The sequence below is a fragment of the Canis lupus genome, chromosome 5 (genome assembly GCF_011100685.1).
Source record: "Canis lupus familiaris isolate Mischka breed German Shepherd chromosome 5, alternate assembly UU_Cfam_GSD_1.0, whole genome shotgun sequence".
Lineage (NCBI taxonomy): Eukaryota > Metazoa > Chordata > Mammalia > Carnivora > Canidae > Canis > Canis lupus.
This window is the reverse complement of record NC_049226.1, coordinates 82,597,560-82,611,591: the sequence shown is the minus strand read 5'-3', so window position 1 is coordinate 82,611,591 and position 14,032 is coordinate 82,597,560. Positions and strand designations below refer to the sequence as shown.

At 41.4% G+C, this 14,032-nt stretch overlaps 1 protein-coding gene across 7 annotated transcripts in view; it reads left to right on the top strand.

Annotated features, from left to right (window-relative positions):
• Window positions 1-14,032, top strand: part of LRRC36 (leucine rich repeat containing 36) — a 54,716-nt gene that overhangs the window by 35,908 nt on the left and 4,776 nt on the right. For 2 of the 7 annotated variants that reach the window (XM_038538645.1, XM_038538651.1), the window contains 6 exons: window positions 637-926; window positions 3,600-3,765; window positions 4,742-4,887; window positions 5,702-5,825; window positions 8,939-9,053; window positions 10,470-10,808. In XM_038538645.1, the coding sequence (XP_038394573.1) occupies window positions 637-926; window positions 3,600-3,765; window positions 4,742-4,887; window positions 5,702-5,825; window positions 8,939-9,053; window positions 10,470-10,695 (1,067 nt within the window). In that variant the 3' untranslated portion in view covers window positions 10,696-10,808. Of the gene's footprint in view, window positions 1-636; window positions 927-3,599; window positions 3,766-4,741; window positions 4,888-5,701; window positions 5,826-8,938; window positions 9,054-10,469; window positions 10,809-12,179; window positions 13,143-14,032 lie in introns of those variants that run through there. The other 5 variants (XM_038538644.1, XM_038538650.1, XM_038538646.1 and 2 more) reach the window with 5 other exon arrangements.

The following is a 14,032-nucleotide window of genomic DNA, read 5'->3' as shown; positions in this document are numbered from 1 at the left end:
GTTTTTCTTAGAAAAATAGAGTGGTCAGCACCTGAGAATGAGAAGGAGCAGGTGTTGGAAGTTTGAAGAGAAGAGAGATGTCAAATGGTCATCTCAGAGAACAAAACAGTAAATTGACTAGTGTATTAGTTATAACTGGGCAATACAAGGCCCAATTAAGATAGTGGCCTGAGTTTAAAGTAAAGACAGGGATCCCTGGGTGGCGCAGCGGTTTGGCGCCTGCCTTTGGCCCAGGGCGCGACCCTGGAGACCCGGGATCGAATCCCACGTCGGGCTCCCGGTGCATGGAGCCTGCTTCTCCCTCTCCCTCTGCCTGTGTCTCTGCCTCTCTCTCTATGTGTGACTTTCATAAATAAATAAATAAATAAAATTAAAAAAAAAATAAAAATAAAGTAAAGACAGAAAAGATGCATGTTCTCCAGCCACTTCCTACTGCTCTCATGCAGGCTTGGAGTCCGTAGACAGTTGGATTTAGTCAGTTATGGTTTTGTCAGGTAGAGTGGGGGAAGGGAAAGGATCCAGAGAATTGAGGGTGTATAGTAAGAAGAGGTTGTTATGACTAGGTGGGGTAAGGTTGGTAGTGAGGCATGAGAGAGTTGAAAGGCAGGGTCATCTCCCAGCCTGTTTCCTTCACAGATCTGTATGCCACAACCCATTTCAACAGTGACCCTGCTCTGCTGGTCAATGCAGAGCAACAATTATCTACCAGTATCAGTGATTTGACACCAGCACATGGTTCTTTCCCAAACAACCCTGCCCTGGGAGACTCTCTACGGACACTGCTGTTGCCTACTGGGACCTCAGAACATAGAGAGAGTTTGACCAAGAGATCATTAAGTCCATCGAGGAGAGGATTCAAACGGAAGGACAATATACTTGCTGCCCTGAATCCAAAGATTGGTTTCAGAGATGCTACAGGGAGCGAGGCAAGTACTGGTTTGTTTGTGCTTGTGCAAAAAACACATCAGATCCAAGATCACAATGGGGTTTTGTTAGGGATGGCAGTGATTCTGACCAAGGGTACTACAAATTCAAAGGGATTTTTAGAGGCCAGTGGTTAATATGGCCAGGCCAAAGCCTGTGACTCTTCTGCCCTTGGGAAAGACTTTCCCTTTCTGCTGCATTTTCTCATTTCTGTCACATTGAGAACATTCCCTAATCTACTTCCAGAGCATAAATATTGTGGGGACTTATGTTGATAATAAGAAGTGGCAGACAAAGTTTACCACAGCAGGAAATGCAGAAGTTGCCAGGGGCTGTGGATTGGCTGAAGAGTGAACTCTGTAGCGTTGATGTTTATAATCTTAAAATTATTCAGTTTTTTTTTTAATTCAGTCAGTCATGAATGAACATATATATATAAATGAATAAAAAATAATTGTGAATTTTAATGGACAGGTCTACCTATACATCTTTCTTTTTTTTTTTTTTTTTTTTTTTTTTTTTTAAATTTTTTTATTTATTTATGATAGTCACACAGAGAGAGAGAGAGAGAGGCAGAGACACAGGCAGAGGGAGAAGCAGGCTCCATGCACCGGAAGCCTGATGTGGGATTCGATCCCGGGTCTCCAGGATCACGCCCTGGGCCAAAGGCAGGCGCCAAACCGCTGCGCCACCCAGGGATCCCTACCTATACATCTTTCTATATAAGATTCTTTCTAAATAAAAAGTAACTTTAGTATTGGGTCCAACAAGGCAGCCCGGGTGGCTTAGTGGTTTAGCGCCGCCTTCACCCCAGGGCGTGATCCTGTAGACCCCGGATCGAGTCCCACGTCGGGCTCCCTGTGTGGAGCCTGTTTCTCCCTCTGCCTGTGTCTCTGCTTCTCTCTCTCTCTGTGTCTCTCATGAATAAATAACGTCTTATAAAAAAAAAAAAAAAAAAAAAAAAGAAACTTTGAAAAAAAAAAGTACTGGGTCCAACAATAACATTTAACCTATAACATTTAAAATGTTATGGGGGGGGGGGGGAGCAAGCCCGGTTGGCTCAGGGGTTTAGTGCTGCCTTTGGCCCAGGGTGTGATTCTAGAGACCCAGGATCGAGTCCCCATTGGGCTCCCTGCATGGAGCCTGCTTCTCCCTCTGCCTGCATCTCTGCCTCTCTGTCTCTCTCTCTCTCTCTCTCTGTGTGTGTGTGTGTGTGTGTCTCATGAATAAATAAATAAAATCTTTAAAAAATAAAATAAAAATAAAATGTTATAGGGGGAGCAGCCTGGGTGGCGGTTTAGGGCCACCTTCAGTCCAGGGCGTTATCCTGAGAACCAGGGATCGAGTCCCACATCAGGCTCCCTGCATGGAGCCTGCTTCTCTCTCTGCTTGTGTCTCTGCCATTCTCTCTCCCTCCCTTCCTCCCTCTCTCCCCCACCCCTCCCTCCCCCCATCTGTCTCTCATGAATAAATAAATAAGATAAATTTTTAAAAATAAAATAAAATAAAATATTATAGGGGCACTTGGGTGGCTCAGTCAGTTAAACGTCTACCTTTAGGTCAGGTCATGATCCTGGGGTCCTGGGATTGAGTTCTGTGTCTGGCTCCTGCTCAGTGAGGAGTCTGCTTCTCCCTCTCCCTCTGACCCTGCCCTCTGCCCATGATCTCTGTCTCTCAAATAAGTAAATAAAATCTTTAAAAAGTTCTATAACACTTATATTTAATATTGTAATTGAATACATATTTATAAGTGTATATATTATACATAATATATAAATATATAAATAAATGTATACAAATATATATTAACATATTAAATATAAGCTTATGAGTTAAAATTTTTGAAATACTCACCAGGGGGGCCTGAGTGGCAAAGTCAGTTAAGCATCTGCTTCTTGATTTTGTCTTAGGTCATGGGATCAAGCCCTACATTGAGTTCCATGCTCAGTGCAGTCTACTTGAGATTCTCTCTTTTTCTCCCTCTGCCCCTCCCCTCATGCTCTCTCTCTCTCTCTAACATAAATAAATCTTTTAAAATAAAATGAAATAAGATAAAATACTCCCCATTTTTGGGAGGCTGGCTGGCTCAGTTGGTAGAGCCCTGTTGATCTTAGGGTCATGAATGAGTTTTGAGTATCATGTTCATTGTAAAGATGACTTAAATAAACTTTAAAAATTAAAAAAAATACTCCCCATTTTATGATCTATAATATTTTTTTAAGATTTTATTTATTCATTCATGAGAGACACAGAGAGGAAGAGAGGCAGAGACACAGGCCGAGGGAGAAGCAGGCTCCATGCAGGGAGCGTGACGTAGGACTCCATCCCAGGTCTCCAGGATCAGGCCCTGGGCTGAAGGCGGCGCTAAACCGCTGAGGCACTCAGGTTGCCCAGTAATATGTTTTTAAAATGTTCTGCAAGTTTAATCTTTTTATACTATATAACTTAATTTAATATTTTTTAATCTCTACAAAAAATTAGTATACTATTATATTTGAAATTATCTTTGAATATACTACTACATTTGCTTAGAAATAATATTCAAATCCAAACTGAATGATGAAGCCGCCTTTTTTTTTTTTAATGTTAACACTTTAAATGTCCAGAGTCTTACCATATTGTGTTAGAATGACAAATGGTTGGTGTTTGGTTTGTTTTTGTTTTTTTTTCTTGAGCCTCTCTCTAGTGACCTGGGCAGTTTGCATGGTTTGCCAGGAAATCACAGTCCCCCGATTTCTGCCAGAACCTCCCATGTGGCCACTGTCCTCAGACAGCTCTTGGAGCTTGTGGATAAGCACTGGAATGGCTCTGGCTCTCTCCTCCTTAACAAGAAGTTTCTCGGTAAGTGAATGCATTCTCCGCTCCTGGAGAAGGGCTCAGACCTTGCTTCCAGTCTGTGTTCCTATAAAAGCCACTCAGCCCCTTTAACTTGTAGGGAAAAAATTGTTCCCATGATCACTTAACAAAATCTTTCAGTGGCACAGTAACTGACAAATCTGCATTTTTCTCATAATCTTCTTCCCTGTTTTATCAACATCCTTCCCTCCCATACCAATTGTTTTGTCTCTTTAATGACTTTTTTTGGTAGTCTTTAAGTAATACGTAGAGTGATGAGGTATGTAAAATAGAGCATGGTGGTGGTAATGATTACAGAAGGATTTTATGACCCTTGGGACAGTGCCAATAATAAATACAATAAAAATTGGGTTTGATCATCAGAATTCTAAGATGCCTGTTGAAATGTTATAATTTGAAAAACTTGAATGAATGAATAAATTATTTGGACTCTTCTTAGGGCTTCTTTTTTAGGAATTTGGAGGAAAGAATGTTCTGTAAATGTTGCCCCCACAGTATTATTTGTTTAATGGAAAAAAAGTTCAAGGAGATATTGGTGGTGGTAAATGTTTAGGAAAAACTAGAAACTTTAACATTGCTTGGGCTTAATTTTGTTTAATTTGAATTTCTAAATGGATACATAGGAGAAAAAGTCTTAGCATAGTTACTTTCCTTCCCACATTGACTCTTGTCTCTCATTTTTTAGGAAATTATCCTCAGGAGCCACTCATCAGTGACTAGAGAATAGCACAGGGCTATTGAGGGTCTACTCATGAAGGTCTACTGTCATTTCTCCATAGAGGGGATGGGATAGAATTTCTTATCCATTATGAAATACCTCTTACAGCCACTTAGTAAATTTTTGTAAAAAAGGGGGTATTAGATAACTGTATTTGTCCTACAGAGCTGGTAGTTTTTGGCTAGGAATTCTGTGCTTTAGCTTTTAAGATTGGCTCGTGTGCCCTACCTGAATTTTTGGCAGGTCCTGCCCGAGATTTGCTTCTGACTTTGGTAGTCCCTGCTCCTTCCCAGCAGTGGTGTCACTCACATCCTGAAGACATGTCAAAGACCTTCCGGAGAAGAGAGATGGAATTGAAGGAGGCTGGGCATGTGGTCCCCAATGACATGGTATGCCTCTCTCATCTCCCTTTCCTAAACTTTCTTTATTAGAAAAGGATAGAGCAGCAAAACTAGAACAGCTTTGTGCCATAAAGATCATCATCACCATGAACCTAGATGTTTGGGAACCAAAATACAAAGAAGTCAGTCAGGGCAAAGTAGGAACACAAAACTTGCCAGCATAAGGAAAACTTGGAGGTTCTGCAAGGATGACACCCTAATATTTCCCGTATTCCAAAAATTCTAAAGAAAGACTTAGAGAAAGAAAAAAAATGACCTTAGAATGAAAATACTTAGGTTCATATTTTGGAAGGTTATGGTTTAATTCTAATGAGAGGAGGTCAATGTCTCTGGGATTGGCTTTCCTCCCTTCTGATGGAACAGAGAGCCCTGAACCAGAGGCCATTCCTAGAGCATTAGGGTGCTGAGTTTAGAAAAGGAAGAAGGGACTCCTATCCTTAGGCTTTTTCCCTCTTTTCTTAACCTAAAAGGATTTTCACACACCAACTTGAGCTTCTAGAAACTTCGGATAGGTGACTCAGAATTGCGTACTACCTGTCAAAAGAAGTACTCGTTCTTCAAGAGTAGTGGATAACTCACAGGAAAGACTGCATCTCCATGTGATGTTTGTTTGCTGCACTTGTGCTATGTTTACCAATGAATTAAAATTCTAATGAGAAAGTTAGATGCTGACCTCCACTCGTTTTATCACTAAACAGAGGAAAGTGTCTTTCACAGACACTAAAAGCACTCCACTCAAATTCTTTTTTTTTTTTTCAAATTCTTAATATACCTGTATTTTGTTTTCTCATTTCATCTAAAGGAAAGCTTGAAGCAAAAACTGGTCAGAGTGCTAGAAGAAAACCTCATTTTGTCAGAAAAAATCCAACAGTTGGAGGAAGGTGCTGCCACCTTGGTGGTGAGTGGGCACCAGTCACACACTTACGGTGAGTTCAGGAAAGCAACATGTGGGATGTCCCAAAACAACTGTTTATAGATGACCCATTTAATAAGCTTCATTATCTAGAGGTCACATGGCTTCCTATATGGAAATAATCATCTTGCCTCAGAGAGTTGTAATATAAATGTCTTGAGTTACTGTTTGAAGCTCTTTGTCAGTGTAAAGCAGGTACAGATGTTATTATTGTCATTATTTTTGAGACTGACACTTTCTGATTATTGCAGAAGATCTTGTTCTGTGGGCACCAGCTAGCTCAGTCAGTAAAGGTGTGCCTCTTGAGCTTGGGGTTGTGAGTTTGAGCCCCACGTTTGGTGTAAAGATTCCTTAAAATTTTTAAAAGAACATATTGTTTATAGATAGTTGGGAAAATATAAGGAAAATATAATCCCATTATCCTGTAATACTGCCATTATTATTTTTGGTATATTTTCTTTCACCATATCCCTATACATATATTTTTAACTTAAAATTTGAGAGGGACGCCTGGCTGGCTCAGTCTGTGGAGCATGCTACCCTTGATCTCAGGATTGTGACTCCCAGCCCCATGTTAGGTTTAGAGATTACTTAAAAATAAAATCTTTTAGCAGTGCCTGGATGGCTTAGTCGGTTAAGCGTCTGATTCTTTTTTTTTTTTTTGGCTCAGGTCATAGTCTTTGGGTTATGGGATCCAGCTTTGCATCAGGCTCTGCCCTCCGTGTAGAGTCTGCTTGTCCCTCTCCCTCTGCTTCTCTCCCCGCTTTTCTCTCTCTCTCTCAAATAAATAAAATCTTTTAAAAAATAAAATTTATGACTTGATGTTTTAAAAATAAATAACATATAACAAAATGCATACATTTTAAATTAGATGAGTTTTGACAAATATATACACTCTTTTAATTCCATCTCAGTTAAAATACTGAACATTTCTCAGATCCTTGTGCAGTGAGTTTCCCCTACTTTCTACCCTAGGCAATCAGCAATCAGATTTTAATACCCTAATATTATTAATTTAATGGTAAAGGCATTTCCTATAATATCATATGAATAATTTTTTAAAATTTACAAATATTCAGAAAATTTGAAATGAAATGCTTGAGTGAAGACCCTGAGTAGAAATGCTTCTCTGAAATTGTCTCTTCCCTTTGAATGAAGCTGAGAGTCTTAATATTCATTATCATGAATAATGCACCTGTTTATGCACGTAAATTTTAGATTATTTTCCTAGGAGACATTCCTAGATGTAGAATTTAGTGGCTCAAAAGATGTGGACATTTTTGAGGTTTTTATTGCATATTGTCAAAATACTCCCAAGCAAGGTTTTTTCTTTTTTTTTTCTTTCTTTTTTTTTTTTTTTTAATTCATGGAGACACAGAGAGAGTCAGAGGCAGAGACACAGGCAGACGGAGAAGCAGGCTCCATGCAGGGAGCCCGATGTGGGACTCAATTCCGGGTCCCCAGGATCACACCCTGGGCTGCAGGCGGCGCTGAACCGCTGCGCCACCAGGGCTGCCCAGGTTTTTAAAATTTATACTCCCATCAGCAGTGAGTATATTTGAGTTTTGTTTTGTTTTGTTTTTTTTTTTTTTAAGATTCTTATTTATTTATTCATGAGAGACACAGAGAGAGGCAGAGACACACACAGAGGGAGAAGCAGGCTCCCCACAGGGAGCCCAATGTGGGACTCAATCCGGGAACTCTGGGATCATGACCTGAGCTAAAGGCAGACGCCCAACCGCTGAGCCACCCAGACGTCCCAGCAGTGAGTAAATTTGAATGCCCTTTTCACTCCATCCTTGTCTACACTAGTTTTTGGTATTTTTACTTTTTTTTTTCTATTGTGATGTGAAAAATAGTATCCCGTTGCTATTTTGATTTGTACTACTTTATTATTAACATAGTTTAGGCCAGTATTTTAGACAAAATCTATCCTGAGCTTTAAACATTTAGCTCAGCATCGCTAAGCATCATGAGCATTTGGATTTATATGAGGAATTTGATTTAGAAGTCAGCACTGAATTTCCAGAATTGGAACTCCTCACTATCTGATTCTCACAAGCCTGAATAATCAAGGCATCTCCACTTACCTACTCTGAAAATAGATGTTTGTTCACTACATGTCAACTTTCAATCAACCATTAGGTACAGTACTGTATTTTGGCTTAGTGCTGATACAGCTGATGCAGCTCTGTTTTCCATATTCTATAACCTTGCTACTCAAAGAGTGATCCATAGATCAGAAATGATAGCATCACCTGGGAGCTTGTTAGACATGTAGAATATTGGGCTTCCCCTCAAACCTACTGAATCAATCTGTTTTTAACAAAATCTCCAGGTGATTTATAAGCATATTAAAGTTTAAGAAGTACTGTTCTAGAAGACTGACTGACTTAGGACCAGAGTTCGTGTGCTTTTACCTACTTCATTATTGCAGTCATTGGTAATATATTTGGGGAGCTAGACACTATGAGCGTCTTGACTACAAATTCAGTTTCTGCAAGCACTCACTGAGTTATTACTATGTGCCTGACACAGTTCTAGATGTTTTCACTGATTCTATAAAGAGTGAAGGACAGCCATTCACAAAGTAAAATGGAGAATACAGAGAGACCTAATATAAGTTGATTATGCTGGGATCCCTGGGTGGCGCAGCGGTTTGGCGCCTGCCTTTGGCCCAGGGCGCGATCCTGGAGACCCGGGATCGAGTCCCACGTCGGGCTCCCGGTGCATGGAGCCTGCTTCTCCCTCTGCCTGTGTCTCTGCCTCTCTGTCTCTCTCTGTGTGACTATCATGAATAAATAAATAAAATCTTAAAAAAAAAATAAGTTGATTATGCTAAATGAAGATTATATCCTCATAACCGTGGTGGGGCAGGGTTATTAGCTCTAGTGAAACTCAGAAAAATAAACTAATGTGTAATATTAAATGGTTGAATTTTCATTCAGATCTCTCTGTTGCTAAGCCCCATATTTGCTGTCTCTAAGGGAAGGACTGGTGAATACAGTGTGGAGGTGGGGGCAGTGGGGTGCCCAATTCTTTAAGATGGCCACCTGACTACTTAAACGGTGCTCAGAGATAGTGACTTGGAATCCTGTTCACACCTGGCTACTGTACCCTTTGTAGACGATCTTCTGCGCAAAAACCAGCAATTGAACATGCAAGTGGCTTGCCTGAATCAGGAACTTGCCCAGCTGAAAAAGCTGGAGGAGACAGTGGCCCTTCTCCATGAAAGTCAGAGGTAGGAGAGAGTCCATCTAGCTGGATTCTGGAAGCAGATATTTACTTTCTTTTATATGCTTTGTCTTATTTGATAATATCTATATATTTTTCACGTTCATTTTGTGTATAAACCTCATGTATCTGGGTGTATCCATGTGTAAACCTTCTGTGTTCCAGGACACATGAGGGACTAAATGTCTTTGCTGGTGTTGGTGGGTTGCAACACCTCAATAAGTAGTTTCTCACTGGATCCAACAGGACCCTTGTTTGAGTCAGCCCCTAAAATCATCTCTCTGGCTCTTCTGGAAAATGCCTGCCTCCTAATGATCTCAGAAGACACATTAAGCACTTAGGGGGAATGACAGAAAGTCCAATGTATTTGTTCTTTTCAGAGGAGTTTAACAGCATCAGCCTCTTCAAAGAACATAATTCATCCCTCAGGATGCCAGCTAGACAAATTAGAAGGGGCCCCAAGACTATTGTATTGGTACATTTACAGAAGCTCTTGACATTTTGATTTGTAAAACACCTTCACTGTGGCTTTCAGTGAAGTTTAAAGAACTCCATTCCCAAACCTTGATCCCTAAACTTTACTTCCTGAATAGCTAGTGAATTAGGATAGCTCCATATTCAGAGAATTAGACTCAGATCCATTGTAGACTTTTCGTTATAATTATTTCAAACACAAAAGCAGAGGAAGTAGTATAAAGTCATCCTCCTCAAAATGGGTTATCAGAATCACCTGAAAAACTTACTGAAATGCAGATTGCTGGGCCCCCACTCCCCAGAGTTTCGACTCAGGCCTGATGGGGACAGAGAATTTACCCTTCTAATAAGTTTCCAGGTGATGCTGTTGTTGCTGATTTGGAGACCACATTTTAAGAACATTAGGGTATATCTCTTTAAGTGATATACAAATTGCTGTATTTTAAAGTAACTTGAAATAATTCTTTGTGTTGTCAAACCATGTGTTTTGTTTTGTTTTGGCTAGCCTCTGATAGCTTTTAATATTATATGGTAATACAGAGTCCAAGAATACAGTCCTGACTAGCACCATTGGTTAATTGCAGAGGCAGGATAAATTAGATGAAGTAGAGGTTAAGATTTGGGGATAGAAATTGGAGGCTTGGTCAGATGCCAATCTTCCAGTACTTCTTACCTCATCATGAAAGTGCTTTTGGAAAGAATAGAACAATCATATAAAATGTGAACTATGTTACTGCTACAGTCAGTCTGGAACATCATCAAACAGAAATGTAATGAAGAAAGAAACTGTCAGCCTGCTTTTAAAATAACCCACTCATAAATCGGTCAGTTCTTTCTATTTAAAGATGTTACTTCATTTAACATTTGTCTTTAGTAAACATTTCAGGTCTGAATAGCATCTACTTTGCTTTTATGATTTCGTGACTGTCTTTTTTTGCCTGTGCCTCAGATCCCTGGTGGTAACTAATGAGTATTTGCTGCAGCAGCTGAATAAAGAGCAAAAAGGTTATTCTGGGAAAGCACTCTTGCCTCCTGAGAAGAGTCATCATTCGGGGAGATCATCACCCTTTGGGAAAAGCACACTGACTTCCTCCTCACCAGTAGCACATGACACGGGTCAGTATCTAATACAGAGTGTCTCAGACTCTGTTCCAGAGCCTAGTTTATGGAGCTAGCACTGAGCACCTTCTCTGCAGCTTCCCTCTTGGCCCCAGGGGCTCTCGGTGTCATTGCCACTAGTATGGTGGTATTCACCTATAAGATTAAGAAAAAAATCTTAATCTGATTACATTGTATTGGTCCTTTTTATTTCTCTTTTTATCTCCTCCTGTCTAGTCATTCTTTCTTCCTGCTCACAGAAATAATGCATATAATTCTAGGCATATCACATAAACATTTGGCTGAAAATGTTGAAGAGAAAAAAATCAGACATTTTTCTGATTTTTGAAACTTGAAACTATGCAGTAGAAGGTTTAAAAAGAACATCAGTGGCCAGTTGTGTTTTGTGTTAGAAAAATTTTAGAGACCTTATACTGATTGGCTCATCAAACATGTTTTGAGTTTCCTTCCACCATAGTAAAAAGGTGACACTGTCTGGTGTCAGCTTAGGAGCAGCCAACAATTGAGTTGAAGAGAAAAGCAAAACTCATGTGATAGAGCTCAAAGATTGATATTGGTACCTAACAAGTTTAAATACAAGCCCAAAGATGCCCTGGAGAAAAAGACAGGGAGAAAGAGAGGCAAAGAAAGGAGTTTCCACTCTGGGGAATTGGAGAAGGCACCAATGAGGACTTTTTAGTGGAAGTTTCCAGAATTAAAATGGTAACAGAGGGGGTGTGTGAAGTCTCCCAGGCCAAGAATGCAGAGTAGAAGAGTCTGGAGCCCCTAGAGGGTCATGGGGTCATAATGGTAGAAGAATATACAACCAGAGGACCTATCCTAGCCTGCGAGGTGTGGTGTCAGGAAAAGTCTGCTAAAGAAATTATCTCTCTTTTTTTTTTATTTTAATTTTTATTTATGTTAAGGACTCTCTGTACCCAATGTGGGGCTCAAGCTCTTGACCCCAAGATCAAGAGTCACATGCCTTTCCAACTGAGAAAGCCAGGCACCCCTAAAGAAAGGACTTTTCAACTGAGACCTGAAGAATGAATAGGTCACCAGGCAAAGCATAGGGCCAAGGGCAGAGGCAATGAGAAGGAACATGGTCCATTCAGGGAACAGAGGAGCGAGGAGATGATAGGAGCTAGGTCACACCATTCCTTGAAGATTTTAGATTGAGAGGGCAAAGGAGTGATATTTGTGTTTGAGAAGCTTTCTCTGTAAGAGGAATGGGTTGAGGACCATGTGGAGTTAGGGGAGAACCAAAGAGGAGGAAGAAATATGAGAAAAGACTAGTGTGATCCAGACCAGAGATGAAACTTCCGAATGTTAGCTTTGAGCTCATTTTACACATGAGTACCCTGTGTTTCAGAATTAAGGCATAATTTTTATTTGAATCCTGACTGGTTGAGCATTTAAAAAATCAATGAGAAAGATCATGAAAATGGCTCTAAGTATGTTTCTGCTTTAGAGTAACCCAGGCAGCTAATGTTGCCGGAGAGCATGTAGGGGGCGAAGGACTGTCAACCTAACTCCATGTTGTGCTTCTCTTCATCTCCAGGGTCTTGTCGGTCTTGTCAGAGAAAGAGACAGGTGGAAAGATTACACACTTATTTGCTCCCCTGACCCAGGTACTCTGCAGGGAAGGAGAGCTATAGCCAAAATAATGAGACAAGAAGATCACAACCAAGATCACACATTTCTAAGTTATAAATAAAATCCACAGACCTCTGAATTTTATGTGGGTTCCCAAAAGAAGCATGTACAGAGGAGCCCTAAGTTTCTTTGAGCTGCATGGCTCTGTAGGAGCTCAAGTGAGCTCTGTGAAAATAGTAGGAACAGCCCCGCTCCTGACTTTTCTAGGCCTGCCTTGGCCCCATTAAGAGGCCTTCAAAGAGTGTAAGCTTTGCACAGGTAGGGTAGCCTTAGCCAGTAGCCTCGTAGCCCTAAGTTGTCATATTTCAAGGTCCTAGCACAGTACACAGGCCAACTTAGGGGGCAAACCATTGAGGGAAAAATAATTAACTTCTTTCTCCAACCCCAGCTCTCCCTCCCTTGCCCTATGAACATCTAATAATGCTAGACCCGGAACTAGTTAGGGTACCTCTAAGGAAAAGCAGACTTAGTCACCTTCCATCCTATTTTCTATTGTCACTGAAAGTGGCTGGCCCTGCCCCAGGCCAGGCACCTCTCCAGGGCTGCTCTCCCCTTCTGGGGAAGTCAGCTGTGTTTCTTAATTCCCCTTCGTGGCCCTTGGTCCAGAGGGCAGGGGCAGGGATTGGTAGTGTCAAAGAAAGGGCCAAAGAGTTGTTGCCCTGTGGGGCTAAGCAGGCTCAACATAGAATGGGGAAGGCTCTGGTGGCAAGTAGAAAGTAAGTGGAGAGGGATTCCTCAACCCTATGCCTGGCACTGTTGGGAGAAAAAAGGAAACAGAATTGGGATGGAAACTGGATTCTCAGGAAGTTCTGTGTCCAAAAGAAAGAGCAAGGGCAATCTGACAGGTGTAGTCTTCCTGCCAGTTTAATATATAGAGTTTTTTTGTTTGTTTGTTTTGGGTTTTTTTTTTTTTTTAAGATTTTATTTATTCATGAGAGGCAGAGAAAGAGAGGCAGAGACACAGGCAGAGGGAGAAGCAGGCTCCATGCAGGGAGCCCGACGTGGGACTCGATCCTGGGTCCCCCCAGGATCACACCCCAGGTTGAAGGCGGCGCTAAACCACTGAGCCACCCGGGCTACCCCTATATAGAGAGTTTTAATAGCTCCATCCCACAAAACCTAACCTTTCTTCCTTGCCTACCTGGCTTTGCTAGCAAGGGTACTGATTTGCCAATTTTATCCAGGTCAGAAAAAAGGTATTTGTGTGTATCTGTTAAGCCTTTTCTATCACCCTGGGGAGTTGCCCTGTCCTGGGTAGGCCTAAGTCCCATCCAGCCTGCTTGTTAGGAAGGAAGGAGAGTTGGCCCCAAAGCCTTGGACTTGGGAATAGCTATGGCCTAACACCTCGAGCCTCAGAGAAGAAAAAAGGTTGATCTGGAAACTTCCAGGAGTCCTCAGGGACCAGAGATTTCCCCTACCTCCTCTCAACCTGGGATGTTGAACATATGAGGGGTATCAGTGAGAAGAAGCTCCTTCACTGTTGGACACCCTGGTCACACCAAAGGCTGGGTGCTATGCTCTATCAGTGGCCATCCAGCCCCATTTTTGGCCTTGGGAGAAGAGGCATGGTTCTTGGCTCTGTTCTGCAGAAGCCCCCTCACTCTGGGCCTCAGTTTCCTCAGCTATAAAATCAGAGAGTTGGACTATCTAGTCTCTGAGTTTCTTCTTGGTCTCGCATTTTTCTGATCTTTTGAGCTGGATCCCACAATGACTAACCTTGGTAGCCCCAACAAGGTGGGGACCTGTCAGCAGGCACTG